At 40.1% G+C, this 17,207-nt stretch overlaps 1 protein-coding gene across 1 annotated transcript; it reads left to right on the top strand.

The window, feature by feature from the left end:
- Window positions 1-228: 228 nt before the first annotated feature.
- Window positions 229-16,500, top strand: lto1 (LTO1 maturation factor of ABCE1). The gene is made up of 5 exons (XM_073049783.1): window positions 229-422; window positions 4,102-4,207; window positions 10,171-10,241; window positions 14,212-14,329; window positions 15,299-16,500. The coding sequence occupies exons 1-5, from the start codon at window positions 352-354 to the stop codon at window positions 15,362-15,364; spliced, it is 432 nt and encodes a 143-aa protein (XP_072905884.1). The 5' UTR covers window positions 229-351; the 3' UTR covers window positions 15,365-16,500.
- Window positions 16,501-17,207: the final 707 nt, after the last annotated feature.

Genomic DNA, 17,207 nt, shown 5'->3' with positions numbered 1-17,207 from the left:
GGAAGTGATTTATCCAGGATCGGTTTATTATTTGATAAACCGATCCAGGTTTATCAAACTCATTCATCCAGGAAATTAGGAGTTGAGGAGCAGGGCAAAAGAATGTAAAATAATCTCTGTGAAGGCGCATGCTCCAGAATCGGGCCGGAGTCTTTAGAGCGCATGCTCCGGGACCGGTTCCCGGACCGCCGGCGCGCATGCTCCGGGACCGGTTGCCGGACCGCCGGCGCGCATGCTCCGGGACCGGTTGCCGGACCGCCGGCGCGCATGCTCCGGGACCGGTTCCCGGACCGCCGGCGCGCATGCTCCGATGTGGGGCCGGCGTCTGGAGAGTTGATGTGGTGATTTGCGATGAATTCCGACGCTGTTCACTCTCGACCCGACGATGACTTATTTGATTCGATCCTGCTGGCCGATGACAAGTAAAAAAATATATATCTTTTACTATTATGGGGATTTTAGCGGCCAACGATAGCGGGTGTGTAGCCTCCCGGGATTAGAGGGGAGAGGGAGGCATGCGCGCTGCCTGCCCAGCCCCGGGGCAGGCACCAGGGAGCGGGTGCTGAGCTCCTTGTCCCGGGTCTCCCTCTCCAGCATCTTCTATACCGGTTGGTCAAGCGATCGTTATTCATTTGTAGCCAGATTTTGGCAGAGTTTGAAGCTTCGCTGTTGCATATAGAAAGACGTGGCTAAGTACTCAACAGGAAGTGTTAGAAGAGTATGGACCAAGCGTGGGTAGGTGGGTCTAGCGTGACATGGTCATCTTGTGTAGAAGGGCCTGTTCATGTGCTGTTTCACTCTGTGACTTCAGTTTATACCGGGCACTTGGTACAAAGCATGAATTAGTTGAAACTTTAACTATTAGTAATGGCTGATTCTAGTAGGCATATATTGTAGTTTTCACATTAACACATCTGACCTCATGAGGCATGCTGGTACTGTAGCTGTATTTATACTTGGCATATTGTCATTGATGGAGACACACGGACTGGAGACGGTCGTGATGTAGCGTTCTGACCTGAAAAGTCCACTATTGGTCTTCCCCCTCACAGATGCTGCTTGACCCACTGAACTTCAATTTGTTGCTCTATATTGATGCTAAATGGGTGCTGTCATATTCTCCTAACACATAGAAGTTCATTCAGTGCATTTTGATCGGACCCATTATTCTGTAATCCTCCAAAACCCCCTGATTTTTTTTAAAATAGATACTGGTGCCAAGCATTAGGTACAAAGCACTGTAACCAAATAAACTACAGTCATTATTGGGTTGTGGAAGAAATCCAAATATTTGGAGGAAACCCAAAAGGTCATAGAGGGAATATGCAAGCAGGGCCCCAAGTCAGGATGGAATCCAAGTTACTTGGACTTTGTGATGGCAGCATTAAAGGCAAAGACAGACCATTGGTAAGATTGGACAAGGACTGATTATTGACTACAGGAGGAGGAAACCAGAGATCCATGAGCCAGTCCTCAGAGGATCAGAGATGAGAGGGTCAGCAACTTTAAAACTGATGAAAACTCAAAACTGATGAAGGGTCTCGGCCTGAAACATTGACTGTTTACGTTTTTCCATAGAGGCTGCTTGGCCTGCTGAGTTCCTCTAGCATTTTGTGTGTATTGCTTAGATTTCCAGCATCTGCAGATTTTCTCTTGTCTGTATAGATTTATGGTGGAGAGTTTATTGACTGGCTGCGTCACATCCTGGTATAGAAACACTCTTGAACAGAAAATCTTACAAAAAGTAGTGGATACAGTCCAATCCACAGGTAAAGCCCTCCTCACCAATGAGCACATCCACAGGAAGCATTTTTGCATGAAAGCAGCATCCATCATCAGGGACCCCAACCACTCTTGCTACTGCCTTCAGGAAGAAGGTACAGGACTCTCAGGACTCACATCACCAGGTTCAGGAGAAGTTACTACCTCTCAACCATCAGGCTCTTGAACCAAAGGGGGTAACTTCCCTTGCCCCATCATTGAAATGTTCCCACAACCTATGGACTCATTTTCAAGGACTCATCACTTTGTGTTCTTGATATTTATTGTTTATTTATTGTTAATATTTCTTTCTTCTAGTATTTGCACAGTCTATTGTCTTTTGAACACCCAAGTTGACGCAGTCTTTCATTGATTTTGTTCTGCATATATTGTAGATGCCCACAAGAAAATGAATCTCTGGATTGCATATGATGACATATATATAATAAATTTGCTTTGAACTTTGAACATAGCCTTGGACCTGCTGTAGCATTCAATTAGATAACAGCCAGTCCTGTACCTTATCTACTTTTTATTCTGCTTAACTTCCTTAAATCGGTTGACTTCAGTCTTTAATAACCTCTCACTAAGTATATTGAGTTCCTTGAGATGGAGAATTCACAAATACATCCTGTTAAGTAAAGGCATTTGCCCTGCTGGGTAGCAACAAGATGTTCCCTCTGCTGGAAGAGTCAAGAACAAGAGGTTACAGTCTTAAAGTAATAGAAGAATGAATTGTGCAGAAGTTTCGCACAAAGGGTGTTCAGTTTCTGTGCTGTTTGAGGCTGTGGAGACTTAGTCATTAATTGCATTCATAGATGAGTGGAATAGTTTTCTGGAGATTTAGGGAATTGAAGAATATAGGAATAGGACAGGAAAATTGGGTGAACATTATGGGATCGGCTGTGAACTTGTTAAATGGTAGAATAGGCTGCAAAGACCAAGTGGCCTAATCCTACTCCTATTTAATTATACATTGGTGCTCTTTCTTTATTTTCCTCCTGTCCATAAATCAATTTCATGTGGGTTGGGTGTCTTCTTGAAATACTGCATACAGTTCTGGTTGAAGCTTTGGAGATGGTGCAGAAGAGTACCTGGTTTAGAGGGTATGTGCCATCATGAGAAGCTGGACAGTGTTGGGTTGTTTTCTTTGAAGTGGCAGAGGCTGAGGGGAGATCTGACAGAGGTTTATAAGATTATGAGAGGCGTAGATAGAGTAGACAGGGAGTATTTTTTTTCCCATTGTAGAAATGTCTAATATCAAAGGGCAAACATTGAAGGTGAGAGGGGATAGGTTCAAAGGGGATGTAGGGGCAAGTTTTTTTACTCAGAGTGGTGGATGTCTGGAATGTGCAGCCAGTTATGGTGGTAGAGGCAAATATATTAGAGGCTTTTAAAGAGACACATAAATGTGAGAAAGATGGAGTGATGTGGACATTGTTTAGATAGAAAGGATTAGCCTTTGGGGTTTTGATTTGCTTTTTAGCTGGCTTAGCGCAACGTTGTGGGCTGAAGGGCCTGTTCCTGTGCTGTACTCTTCTATGTTGAAATGTGACCATAATTGACCATTGTTTCAGTGGTTTTGAGTATCTCTGTTTCATACATAATATGGACAGCTTAAAACAAAGCTTTTAACTTAATAGATGTTGGCTTTGTACTACTTGCAAGCTTGTCAATTTGTTTAGTTCTGTTGTAATTAAAGAAGAACGTTACTATATTATTTCCTGTCATCACTTTATATACAAACACTCCTGTGTCTAGCAACACTATGTGGGCATATAATCAATATATGTATATAAGCTATCTTAAGTAATTATATTTATTAAGCTTTTTATAATATTATTGTGTTTTTAATCTTTTTTTTGGGCTGCCTCAGATCTGGAGTAACAATTATTTCATTCTCCTTTACACTTGTGTACAGGAAATGACCTTAAACAATATTGAACCTTGAATTTTTAAAAAGTGAATAGTTATTAATATTTTAATACATTTTTTGTGTGTGAGAGTTCTGTCTTGGAGACCTTAAGGACTCCTTGATGAATATCAGCTCTGTTAATTCTGTAACTGTGGAACAAGTGCATGGAAAAGTTACTTAAAAATAAGCAGACTTTTGATCTTGTTGCACTTATAGATCTTTATTGAAATCAGATACTGATAATGTAGTTATTCTATATTTGATGTGATTTTTCATGTGCAGATTAATTTGATTCATTTGATTGGGATGTCAGCTGGTGAGAATGTACTTCTCCAAAAAGCACATAATTTTGAACATAAATTTAATGCCTTTTTATAGAGAAATTTTATTAATAATGTGATAATTTTTTAATTACCTGATGGCAGATTTCGTGGGAAAGGATATCGAGAAGGATTTATTGAAGGAGGTCAATTGGGAGAAACTGAGGGACAGAGATATGGGTTAGCAAATGGTGCGAAAATTGGATCTGAGGTAAATATGCAATTACAGTATGTGAACAAGTTGTAAATGTAATTATAATTGCACATGATTTTATTAAAAGTTAGTTTCATTTGATTTGGTTGAATGATATTTCTATGTGTAAATAAGGTGGCACGTACTGGAATGTTACTCTATGCTGTGAGTGCATTTTACTACTTGCAGATGTACATGGAGAGTCTCCATGTTTCTGATGAATAGTGTCAGCCCAAAACATTGGCTATTTATTTCACTCCATAGATGCTGCCTGAGCTGAATTCCTCCAGAACTTTGTGTGTGTAGTACACTTAATAATAGCAAATTACTTGCTGATCATTCTTGCCAACACTAAATGTTCAAATGTAAGCAGATGTCACTAGACAGTGAAGAGGGAAATAACACCAATAAGGGAGTTCTGCATAGTAGAATTAGCTAATTTGTGTGGATTATTGCATATACATTCTTTAGCTAGATGGTGTTGAATCTGCGTATTTCATTGCCATAGATTGCTGTGGAGGCCAGGTTACTGTGTATACATGTTCCCCCACTATCCGAAGATAGAGCGTTCCTATGAAATGGTTCGTAAACCGGAATGTCCTAAAGTGAAGAAGCAATTACCATTTATTTATATGGGAAAAGTTTGTGACCTTTCGCAGACTCAAAAAATAACCTACCAAATCACACATAAAACCTAAAATAACAGTAACATATAGTAAAAACATGAATGATATGATAAATACACAGCCTATATAAAGTAGAAATACTGTCCTGCAATCATTGCAGCATTGTCCACTGTAGCGAAAATCTCATGCAAGCGCTCTCGGTAGCACTCTGTCCAGTAACCTTTAAGCTATGAAGCTGCCAAATCAAACCAAATAACACATAAAAATACACAGCCTATTTAAAATAGAAATAATGTATGTACAGTGTAGTTTCACTTACCGGAATCGGGAAGACAGCGAGCACACTGATGATGGTGTGTTAGGCTGAGTCGTCGGAGGTTGGGATGGTGGGACACTGGGGTGTCATCTCATCGTTGTCTGTTTCCATCAGGGCAGGCAGGTCACCTTCTTCTATGTCTGCCTGCCTCGATGTCGAAGGTTGAGGTTCGTCATCTGATGTGGAAGGCTTGAAAAACGACAGTATGCTTGACTGCTTAGCCTTGCGCATTTTTCTGTCATACAGTTCTTTGTAAGCACTCAAACCATCCTACAAATATGCCCTAAACCTACATACCCTTTCAAAATTAAAGTCATACTTTTCTGCAATCATTGCAGCGTTGTCAATGGCAGTGAAAATCTCACGCAATTGCTTCACGTTCAGTTCCTGGACGACTTCACTTTCGGGCCGTTCGCTACTGCATTTGGTTTCAATTGTTATCCTTTCCTCTTGCAATTGCATCAGCTCTTCATCTGTCAGTTCTTGGTCATGGGATGCCAAAACCTCTTCAACATCATCTTCGTCAACTTCCACAAACCCTTGGCCGAACTCACTATGTCCTTACTTCGTTCACCACGATTGAACCGCTTAATTATGTCTAGCTTTACGCTAAGTGTAACACCCTTACGCGCTCTTTTAGACTTTTCCGATACCTTAGAACTCACCTTGCTAACGGATGCATAAAATAAATTGCGATAAAGCACAGATGCTCACAGGCACGTGTTTAAGCAATGCCGGCTAGAATGCAGTTCTGGGGGAGGAGCTTGGCTGCTCAGGGTGTGCGCTGCCTTTTTTTGTAACAGTGAAAACACCTGTTAGCGAGAAAAGGTAACTAATGTAGGTCTTTCGTAACAGCAAGGTGTTGTAAAGCAAGCGTTCGAAAAACGGGGGACACCTGTATTTAAAGTGGAGGTTGATGGGTTGCTGTCTTTGACTTCCCTTATCAGCCAAAGTTGTCTGTCCTCCCTTTAGAATACTTTTTCATCTTTGGTATGCATCTATCCTGTGCCTTCCAAATTTCATCCAGAAACTCCAGCCATTGCTCTGCTGTCATCCCTGATCGTATCCCTTTACAATCAATTTTGGCCAGCTCCTCTCTTGTGTCTCTGTAATTCCTTTACTCCAAAATAATACTGAAATATCTGACTTTTATCTTCTCCCTGTCAAGCTACAGGGCGAATTCTGTCATACTGTGCTCACTGGCTCCTAAGGGTTCCTTTATCTTAAGCTCTGTTATCAATTCTGTTCATTGCACAACACTGAATGGGCTCAACCACAAACTGCTCTTTTCTAAAAAAAAACTTCTCATAGGCATTCTAAAACATCCCCTTTCTTGGGATCCATTACCAGTCTGACTTTTCCAATTTACCTGCATATTGAAATACCCTATGACTATTGTAACATTGTCCTTTATACATGCCTTTTCTGTCTCCCGTTGTAATTTATATCCCACATCCTGGCTACTGTTTGGAGGCCCATATATAACTCACATCAGGGCCTTTTTACTCCATATGTTTCATTATTCTACCAATAAGGATACTCCATCTTCTGATCTGTGTCACCTTTTTCAAAAGATTTGATTTAATTTTTTTAACCAATAGAGCCCCCCCCCCCGCCTACCTGCTTGTACTTTTGATACATTGTACAAAATGGATGTTAAGCTGTCACCAATGATCTTTCAAACATGACTCTGTGATACCCACGACGTTATACCTGCCAATTTCTAACTGTGCTACATTACCATCTGCCTTATTCTGTATACTGTGTGCATTCAAATATAAACCTTCAGTTCCGTAATTCATCACCCTTCCAATTTTGTGCTCTGTTGCACTTTAACCCATTCCACTGATGGCAATTTTGCCCTCACATTGGCCTGGCCTTCCTCACAGTGTCAGTACATACTGCATCAACTTGTATCAAGTCAAGTTTATTGCTATTTAACTGTGGTTGATTGGCATCAGTCTGTCTCGAAGGACAATGTGTGATGATCATCATCACCAGGAGCCTGGGTGGAAGCTATGGAGATCCTGAGATGCTCAGTCGCCAAGATCCCCCTCTCAGCCTCACCAGTGTAGTCCAAAGGAGGGCTTATGAAGCAATACATTTGGCACCAGCGTGGCTGCAGGAAGTTCCAGAAGGATGTTCAATGACATCCAGCCACATTGGGGCGCCACTCCGGATTTGCTGTTAGGGTTCATGTCTGCAGTCTTCGTCTCTTCCAAGGCTGTCCACAAGTTAGTGGGGCTATTTTACCCATAGCTGGGGCATTTAACTGTATAGATATATATAACCATGTAATGTATATAGAAATGAGACAACGTTTCTTTGAACTAGGGTGTAAACCACAGTAGTACACATAACACACGATAACTTATGGTAAGGCTAAAACGTACAGATGAATCATAAATAAATAACAAACTAAAGCGCATCAATATTAAATATTGTAAAGTACAGAAGAGATTAACCAGTGACACTTTGAATTCGATGTGTAGGGATTTCAGAAACCTAATGGCCTGGGGGGAGAAACGGAGGTGATATTAAGGGACGAGGTGTGTCATCCATGATGTGAGCTCCCAGGCACTTGGTGCACTTAACTCTACAGAAGAGCCAGGTATTCACAGAGGGTTGTGATTTGTCTGCACCTTCCTGGAGTCCACAATGATTTCCTTGGTCTTCTCCATATTCAGGCTTAGGTTGTTCTTCTCATACCAATTCACCAGTTGTTCCACTTCCTCTCTATACTCCGACTGCTCTGTCATCAGCTCTATCACTCTGGTTCCTATTCCCCTGCTAAATTAGCTTAAACCCTCCCCAACAGCTATAGACTTTCAAATTATTAGCATCTGAAATGAAATATTTGCCCTTGTGTGTGAAATGGTATTCTGAATTTTTAAAAAATTGTTGTGTACTTGGGAATTGAAAGGTAATTCGTTGTTGTCACTTCTATTGTACACTCAGTGGCCCCTTTAATAGATACCTCCTGTACCCAATAAAGTGGCTACTGTATGTGTATTCATGGTCTTCAGCTGCTGTAGTCCATCCAATTCAAGGTTCAGTATGTTGGGTATTCAGAGATGTTGTTCTGCACATCACTATTGTATGGTTATTTGAATTAGTGTCGTCTTCTTGTCAGCTTGAACCAGTCTGGCCATTCTCCTCTGACCTCTGTCACACATAAGGCGGCTTCACCCACAGAACTGCCACTCACTGGATGTTTTTGTTTTTCACGCCATCCTCTGGTAAACTCCGGAGACTGTGAAAATCTCAGGAGATCAGCAGTTTCTGACATATTCAAACCATCCATCTGGCACCAACAATCATTACATTGTCAAGCCACTTAGATAACACTTCTTCCAATTCTGATGTTTGGTTTGAGCAACAACTGGACCTCTTGAGCATGTCTGCATGCTTTTATGCATTGAGTTACAGCCACGTGATTGGCTTCGTTAGATATTTGCATAAACGAGCAGGTGGACCTGATAAAGTAGCCACTCTGTGTATAAAGGAATGCAAAAATGCAGTTGTTACTGTGGAAACTAGTGCATAGAGAGTCAGAGGATGCAGGTTCCAGCGCAGTGACTTAACTAAGGATCAGGAGATTCTGCTGGTGTATTTCATGCAGTTATTGAAGTGAATGTTGAGTGTATTGTCATGTGCACAGGTATGTACAGGTACAGTGGAAAAACTTGCAGCAGCATCACAGGCACATAGCACCTTAAACAGCATTTAAAGAAACACATACATTTTATATACTGTATACAAAAAAATTAGAACAAAATATACCTAGTCTGTTACTACAAAGTGATCAGAGTGGTTATACTATTGCTTAAGTAGTGACTGAGGTTGTCCTAGTTTGCTCAAGAACCAGTTGGTCGAAGGGTAGTAGCTGTTCCTGAATGAGATGGTGTGGGATTTGAGGACTACGTACCTCCTGCCTGATGGTAGCTATGAGGAGATGGCATGGTCTCGATGGTGGGTATCTTTGATGGATATTGACACCTTGAGTCAGTGTCTTCTGTAGGTATTACCCTTGGTGGGAAGGGATATGGCTGTGATGTGCTAAATTCACTACTGTCTACAGTATCTTGTGTTCCACCACATTTGAATTGTCACATCAGACCCTGATGCAACAAGACTGGATGTTTTTAGTCCTGCATTTCTAGGAGTTTGTTAGAGTGCTTGTATCAAGCTGAAGCTCGTTAACCTCCCAATAAAGGTACTGGCATGCCTCCATTGTGATTGAATCTATGTGCTGGGCCCAGGGTAGCTCATCCAATATATTAACACCAGGAATTGAAAGCTGCTGACTAGTTCCCCTGCTGATTTTCCTCCACTCATCCCAGCCCCCTCCCCCCATGTATTTACTCTTTCTCCTTTCTTGTTTAGTATTTTATTAGCTCTACATTTTAATCTTTTCTCTACATCTAAAACGTAGATGCTTTATTACTATCTTTATAGGATGTTTTTGGAGTTGCAGTTCAGGAGATTAGCTAACATAGCTTTGCCTAAATTAGCTCCATAATGGCCCATGATTTACTCTTGCCAGTATTGAGAAACCCACTCATCCAGAGCATTTGAGGAACCAGGAATGATTTAATATAAAAATGGGGGTTATGTGGTTTGATGTCATATCACCTAAAATGCAAAATTTAACTTTTCCTTTTTTCTTGTTACACAGGGTATGACTGCTGCTGGTAATGAGTGTTTATTATCCATCCCAATTGCTTCTGAATTGAGGAGCGAGTTGAGGGTTAATCACATTGCTGGGTTTAGAATCATGTGTAGGTGAGACTGGGCAAGGATGGCATATTTCCCTCCCTGATGGACATCAGTGAATCTGATTAGTTCCAAAGGAATGTTTTAGCATCATGACCTAATATTTGGATTACAATTCTGAAAGCCATGCCTGTCAATGTAGATTCTTTTCCAAAAAAAGAAAATCTCAGTGTACCAGATGCCCAATAGTTCTTGTTTGGTATAATGTATGTATTCCCCTTGGAAAAGGGAGCTGTGTAATCTGATTACATTTTTCCTTACAGGTTTCCTTTTACAAAGGCTTTGCAATTACCTGGAAGTGTCTTCTTCAGAATAACGAAGATGTTAAAAAAGGGTATGCGCATGAGTGTTACATGCTGCTAAGCTTCTGGACTGCTTATGATGATAAATAACACTATTATGTGAAAGGAAGCAAACCAATTAAATGTTTAGGATATGTACCTGTACTTCACACCTATCACTGGTACAGAATGGATTTGCGTTTGTGTTTAAATTGACTGACATGAAACACTTATTAAACTATTTTTCCAGAACCTAATTGCACTTAAGTTAGTAGTGTAACATATATAGGTGGAGCAAGCCATGTAGCATAAAACTTAAATCTGTTATATCTCTGCAATTTTTGCAGTACTGAAAGAAATATGTCTGCTCTAGGTAGATAATATGTACGAAGGTTCACTGTTTTTTAAACACGTACTATATATGTGAGTTATTAAGTCATAGAATTTGACCCAGAAGGAGCCAATTTGTCCCATTGCAATTGTACTTCCCTTGTTCTTGCCCTATGGCTATCCAGACAGCCCCTGCATTATAGGGTGGTAAACAGCGCTGCCTTCCTTCAAGTTAGTTTATATCATGAACTTACATGACGCAAAGCTATCTTATCTGTTTATGTGTCAAAACATAAGAGTTGAAAAAGATATTGTGTATATTTTTACTTTTTTTTCTACGCCTGTTCTGTTTTAAGATTCAGTAAGAGTGAAATTTTATTCCCTATCTCAAATTTTTGGGTAGTGATTTGCAAATTCTGTTAGGTTGAATTTCCACTACCTGAGCAGACATAATATGGGAGTCATCTGTGCAGATTTTTTTGCTCCCCAGTTTAATGGGATTAACAGAGCCTCAGTGTAAATAGGTGGCTGATGGTCAGCATAACTCTAGCATGCGTGGACATGGATAAGGCTTCTTTCCTTGCCTTCTCTCTCTTTTACTCGAAAAGAGTATAAGAGTCACTTATCCATATCCCTTCCAAGAATTACTTCTAAATCTGCTTCCATCACCCTTTCGGGCAATATATTCCAGTTCAGAACAAATTCTGCTTCATTTGGCCTCCTTGTTTTGCTGCTCACTTCAATTCTATTTCCTCCCATCAATGACATGAATTCAAGGTTTTAGAATCAGAATCAGGTTTAGTATCACTGACGTATATCATGAAATTTGTTGTTTTCCATAAACATTACAGTGCCATGCTTAAAAATACTATAAGTTGCAATAAGAATTATATATAGAAATAGATTTTAAAAGTGCAGAGAGAGAGTAAATTTAATGAGGCAGTGTTCATGGGTTAGTTCACTGTCCATAAATCTGGCAGAGGGGTAGAAGCTGTTCCTAAAACATTGAGTTTGTGTCTTCAGGCTGCAGTACCTCCTCGCTGATGGTAGTAATAAAGGGGAGGTATGCTAGGTGTTCAACTAGAGGCCATAGCTTTAAGGTGTGGGGTGAACTTAAGTGGATTTAAGGTGTAAGTTTAGTTTTGCAGTGCATTGCAGACACCTATCATCCTCTGTGCAAAACTAAACTTGCACCTTAAATCCACTTAAATTCACCCCAAAAAAGAAGATACAATAGCAACTGAAAGATTCAGGATTGTTTATTGTCATTCTAAAGTACACAAGAGTAAAGGAGAACAAAATAATTGTTACTCCTGTTCCTCAGACCCACTCCCTGGCCTCCCCATAACCTTTGATGCCATAGCCAATCAAAGAACATATCCATCTCTGTCTTAGATACACCCAAAGACCTGGCCTCTACAGCTGCCTGTGGTAACAAATTTCACAAATTCACCACCCGCTGGCTAAAGAAATTTCTCCACATCTCTGTTTTAAATGGAAGCCCCTCTACCCTGAAGTTGTACCCTCTTGTCCTAGACTTCCCCACCATAGGAAGCATCCCATCTAGGCCTCTCAACATTCGAAAGGTTTCAATGAGATCTCCCCCCCCCCCCCCCCCACCTTCATCCTTCTAAATTCAGGCGAGTACAGGCCCAGAGCCATCAAACGTTCCTCATTTGATAACCCTTTCATTTGCTGGAATCGTCATCATTGTGAACTTCCTCTGAACCTTCTCCAATGCCAGTACATCTTTTCTTAGATAAGGAGCACAGACATGTTCACAATACTCAAGGTGAGGCCTCACCAGTGCCTTATAAAGCCTCAGCATCACATCTTGCTCTTGTATTCTAGACCTCTTGAAATTAATGCTAACATTGCATTTGCTTTCCTCACCAGCTCAGTCTGCGAGTTAACCTTTAGGGTATCCTGCACAAGGACTCTCAAGTCCCTTTGCATCTCAGATTTTTGGATGTTCTCCCCATTTAGAAAATAGTCTGCACATTTATTTCTTCTACCAAAGTGCATGACAGTGCATTTTCCAACATTGTATTTAATTTGTTACTTTCTTGCCCATTCTCCTAATCTAAGTCCTTCTGCAGCCTTTCCGTTTTCTGCCCTGCCCCTCCACCAATCTTCATATCATCTGCAAACTTGGCAACAAAGTTATCTATTCTATCATTGATATACAGCATAAAAGAAGCGGCCCCCACACTGACCCCTGCGGAACACCACTAGTTACTGGTAGCCAACCAAAAAAAGAATCCTTTTATTCCCACTTGCTGCCTCCTACAAATCAGCCATTGCTCTAACCATGCCAGTAACTTTCCTGTAATACCATGGGGTCTGAACTCAACTCACAAGGATTCAGCATCTTCCTATCCTATATCACATCTTTCTACTGACTTGATGCCATTCTTTACCAGTAGAGCTACACCACACCCTCTGCCTACCTTCCTATCACTCCGATACAACATGTAGCCTTGGACATTCAGCTCCCAACTACAACTATCCTTCAGCCACGATTTAGTGATGGCCTCAACATCATACCCAACAATCTGTAATAGTGCAACAAGATCATCCACCTTATTTCTTCTACTCCTTGCATTAAGATATAACACTTTGAGTATGTATTTGCTAGCCTTTTTGATTCTACATCCCTAATGCACTGATACTCAGCCTGCTTGCTGCAATTTTGTCCTGTCATCTGCTTGCCCTTCCTGACTGCATGCGATCTTTGCTTTTTTGCCATCTGTTCTATCCTGAGTCTCATCACTCCGGTTCCCATCCCCCTGCTAAATTAGTTTAAGCCCTCCCCAATAGCTCTAACAAACCTCCCCGCGATATTGGTCCTCCTCAGGTTCAGGTGCAACCTGTGTACAGGTTATACCTCCTGCAGATAAGATCCCAACAATCCAAGAATCTGAAGCTCTGCACCAGCTTCTCAGTCACGCATTTATCTGCCAAATCATCTTGTTTCTACCCTCATTGGTGCATGGCACATGTAGCAATGCAAAAATTGCTTCCTTGGAGATGCTGCTCCTCAGCTTTCTGCCTAACTCTCTAAACTCTCTCTTCAGGACCACATTGCTTTTCTTTCTTATGTCATTGGTATCACTATGTACCAAGACATCTGGCTGCTCCCTCCCTCTCCAAAATGCTGTGGACACAGTCCAAGATGTTGCTGACCCTGGCATTTGGGAGGCAATGTACCATCTAGGTGTCCTGTTCATGTTCACAAAATCTCTGTATGTTCCTCTGACTATTGAGTCCCTATGACTACCACTTCCCTCTTTCCCTTCTGCACCATGGACCTATACTCAGTGCTGGTAACCTGGTCTCTGTGGCATTCCCCTGGGTGATCATCCCCCACAACAGTATCCAAAACAGTATGCTCATTATTGAGGGAATATTTTTACATAAGTGATGCTAGGTGCAGGAATATCTGAACACAAGGTGTCATAAAAGGCAATTAGACAGATATATGAGCAAGAATGAGGGGTTGAAGGGATTAGTTTGGATTTCCCTCATAGTCACCCACAGATACAGTGGATAGAAGGGCCTTTTCCCACACTGTACTGATCTGTGTTCAATTGATCATTAATATGTTTCTATATCTTCTCTGCCAAACCTGTATAGGATTTTGATCAGATTTTTTTTAAAAATTCTCTTTTAATTTTCTTCACATTTTTACAGTAAAAAGCTGAAAGCCCTAAATTCAATACTGGAGATGGCTGACAGCTTTCCTTATGAAGATCCTACCAATGAAGGGTTGCAAGGTGACTTGGAGAAGATGAGGGCCAAGTTTAAACAGGTGTGTATGCCTGCTGCAATTGATACGGTAATTTATGGAAATGAGGGAGATTTAGATTTGCCTATTTTAAACTTGTAATGAAGAATTATGGTTTTCTGTGCATAGCATGCATTCTTGTGTGGAAACAAGTTTAGGTAACCTCCTCCAGCATTTTGTGAGTTGCTCTGAACTAACAGCATCTGCAGAATAGTTTGTGTTTAGGTGAACTTTTGTGGGAAGCAGATTTCGATTCTGAGCTTGTGCAAAGAATAAATAGTCCTGGTTCAGATCTTGGCCTTTTCTGTGTTAGATTAAAGTCAGTGTGTGTAATCAGCCAGGTTCACTGTCAGTGACTTCTAAAAATGAGTGCGTCTATATATAGTATGATAGTTTGTCATTAATAAATCCGCCAATATTGTGTTCACTGACAACTTGAGCATAGAGCAAAGAAGTACCTAGCATAATGGAACTATTCATTCCAAGTCATTCCATCTGTCATGCTTGAGTCAACATCTTGAAGCATTGTGTTTAATTGCACAAAAATATTTGATAATCTGTGTTAACTTTTGAATGCCAGTTGTTACAAAGTATTTTCAGAGGAGATAAAAGCACAAATATCACATTTTATATTGTTTCTTGGTGAAGGCCTCCATTGGAGTAAGTGTATCAGAGATGCTGTTTAATACCTCTACCTTAGATTATTAACCTTTTTAAAAACTGTAAGAAATTGTTACATAGAAATTCACTTACAATCGGTGAAGCTTATCCCACTGTGATAACCGTTCTATCTTGCCCTCTGCCACTAAAAGCATTTGTGAGGTTACCGCTGATGTCACCACGTAGTACCTTCAGTGTTACTAGCTAGAGATTAATATTTAAGGCTACTTAACTTCACAGTATAACATGCTTTTTGTCACTGTGAATGTTTTAGCAAGGATCTGAAATGAGAGAGCCCAAATTACAAAATACTGTATGTATTGTTTGTTTCAGATTTGCTCTTTGCTGAATGTGCAGCCCAAGTTTTACAATGAGAAAACGGCCGGAATGTCCTTCTGAAGGAGAGTGAGATGACTGGTCTTAGAAATGTTCCTTCTGGGTGAACATTTGACCAAGGTAGCCAAAAGACTGTGTCTAAGGTTACTTCAGCATGCAGATGTAAAGGATAGATCTGGATACAGTCAGACTGTCTCAGGAGCAGGCAGTGGCTTTGTAACTACAGGTTTGAGAGTGGTGTTCTATAGAAAGAGATGAAATTCAAATGATTTCATTGTTTTAATAAGACGAGAGTAATCTGTTTAGTTTGCCATTTATTCTTTATTGTGACATGAACCATTTGCTCCTAACCTGTATTTTATTTCCTGTCAGATTCGTGGAAAGATTTGGATTATGAAATGTACTCCACTCCCAGCTTATTAATCAATTTGAGTTGATTTTCCTTGGGAATGCTTTTATTAAATTCTGAATTATTTCAAATTTTCACAGGTTGGGATAGATCAGTAGAAGTAATGCAAAGATGTTATCACCATGATGGTTCTCCATTATTCCTGTTTTTCTGAGTTAGATTAAAATTGAAGGTCAACATTTAAAAATTGATTAAGAAGAATTATGGTGCCTATCACAACCGGTGCATCACAAAGTACTTTAGCAGAAACAAATAGCTTTTGAAATCTGGTCACCATTATAATGCAGAAATGCTACACCGATATGAGACATGGGAAGAGTGAACGATGTTATAATGACTTGGCTTTTTTTCCTCAGTGATGTTGATTAAAGGATAAATATTGGATGGGACACTAGGGTCATACCTCTGCTGCTGGAAGCAGTGACCTGGCATCTGCTACATCCACCTAAGAACACAGGCAGTTAATACCTTGTCCAAAAATATGACACCCTTGACAATGCCACAGACACTCATTATGGCAGTAGGGAGTCTACTTGGACTATGTAATCATCCTTGAAGTGAAATCTGAACCAAGGTTGGCGCCACATATCACTGTTTTGAGAAGTACTTGGAGCATCTTGCGAAACCTATGCTGGATAAACAGATTCAAAACTGCTTAATGAGAAAACCTGTTCAAATTGTTTATCGTAGTTGTGAGATATAAAATCTTAGCTGCAAAAAAAATTGAACACAAATGTTTTTGAATTGATGTATTGGATTTATGGACTTAATAAACTAAAATTAATATAAAGATCAGTGGTATGATGTTTGATGTTATTAGACACATGATGTTCTTTGAGCTTTTGGACAGTACATTTTAAGTATGTGAATCTTTTTTTAAGTTTTGGAATTTCTTTCTCTTGCCAGTATCAGAATCAGGTTTTAATATCACCATCATATGTCATGAAATTTGTTGTATTTGTGGCAGCAGTACAATGTAATACATTATAGAAAAAAAACTGAATTACAATAAATAGTTAAATAAGTAGTGCAAAACTAGAAATAAAAAAGTAGTGAGGTAGTGTTCATGGGTTCAATGTCCATTCAAGAAATGGATCCTAGAGAGGAAGAAATTGTTCCTGAATCATTGAGTCTGTGCCTTCAGGTTTTTGTACCTCCTTTCTGATGGTAGCAATGTTATTTGACTCCCAGTGAGTGAGCTCTTGAGATGTTTTTAAATTCTTACTTTTCTGAATATCAACAAACTACTTGCTGAAAATCTGAGCTTTGTTATATTTCGCCTGTGAATCATGAAAAGGAGATATCAACCTTGGTTATCATTAATCAACTCTCAGACTGATCACCTGTCTCAAATATACAAGATGTCATTAATGTGTTTACATTTTTCTGAAATATATTAATCACTCTTTAATTGAAGATCAGGATTTTGGTATGGGATACACAAATTGAAAGCCTAGTGAATTAAAGCAGTAAGGTTTCAACAACAGATTCAGTTTT

This window comes from Hemitrygon akajei, chromosome 6 (genome assembly GCF_048418815.1).
Source record: "Hemitrygon akajei chromosome 6, sHemAka1.3, whole genome shotgun sequence".
Taxonomy (NCBI): domain Eukaryota; kingdom Metazoa; phylum Chordata; class Chondrichthyes; order Myliobatiformes; family Dasyatidae; genus Hemitrygon; species Hemitrygon akajei.
The sequence above is the reverse complement of the archived record's forward strand: the minus strand, read 5'-3'. Positions and strand labels throughout refer to the sequence as shown.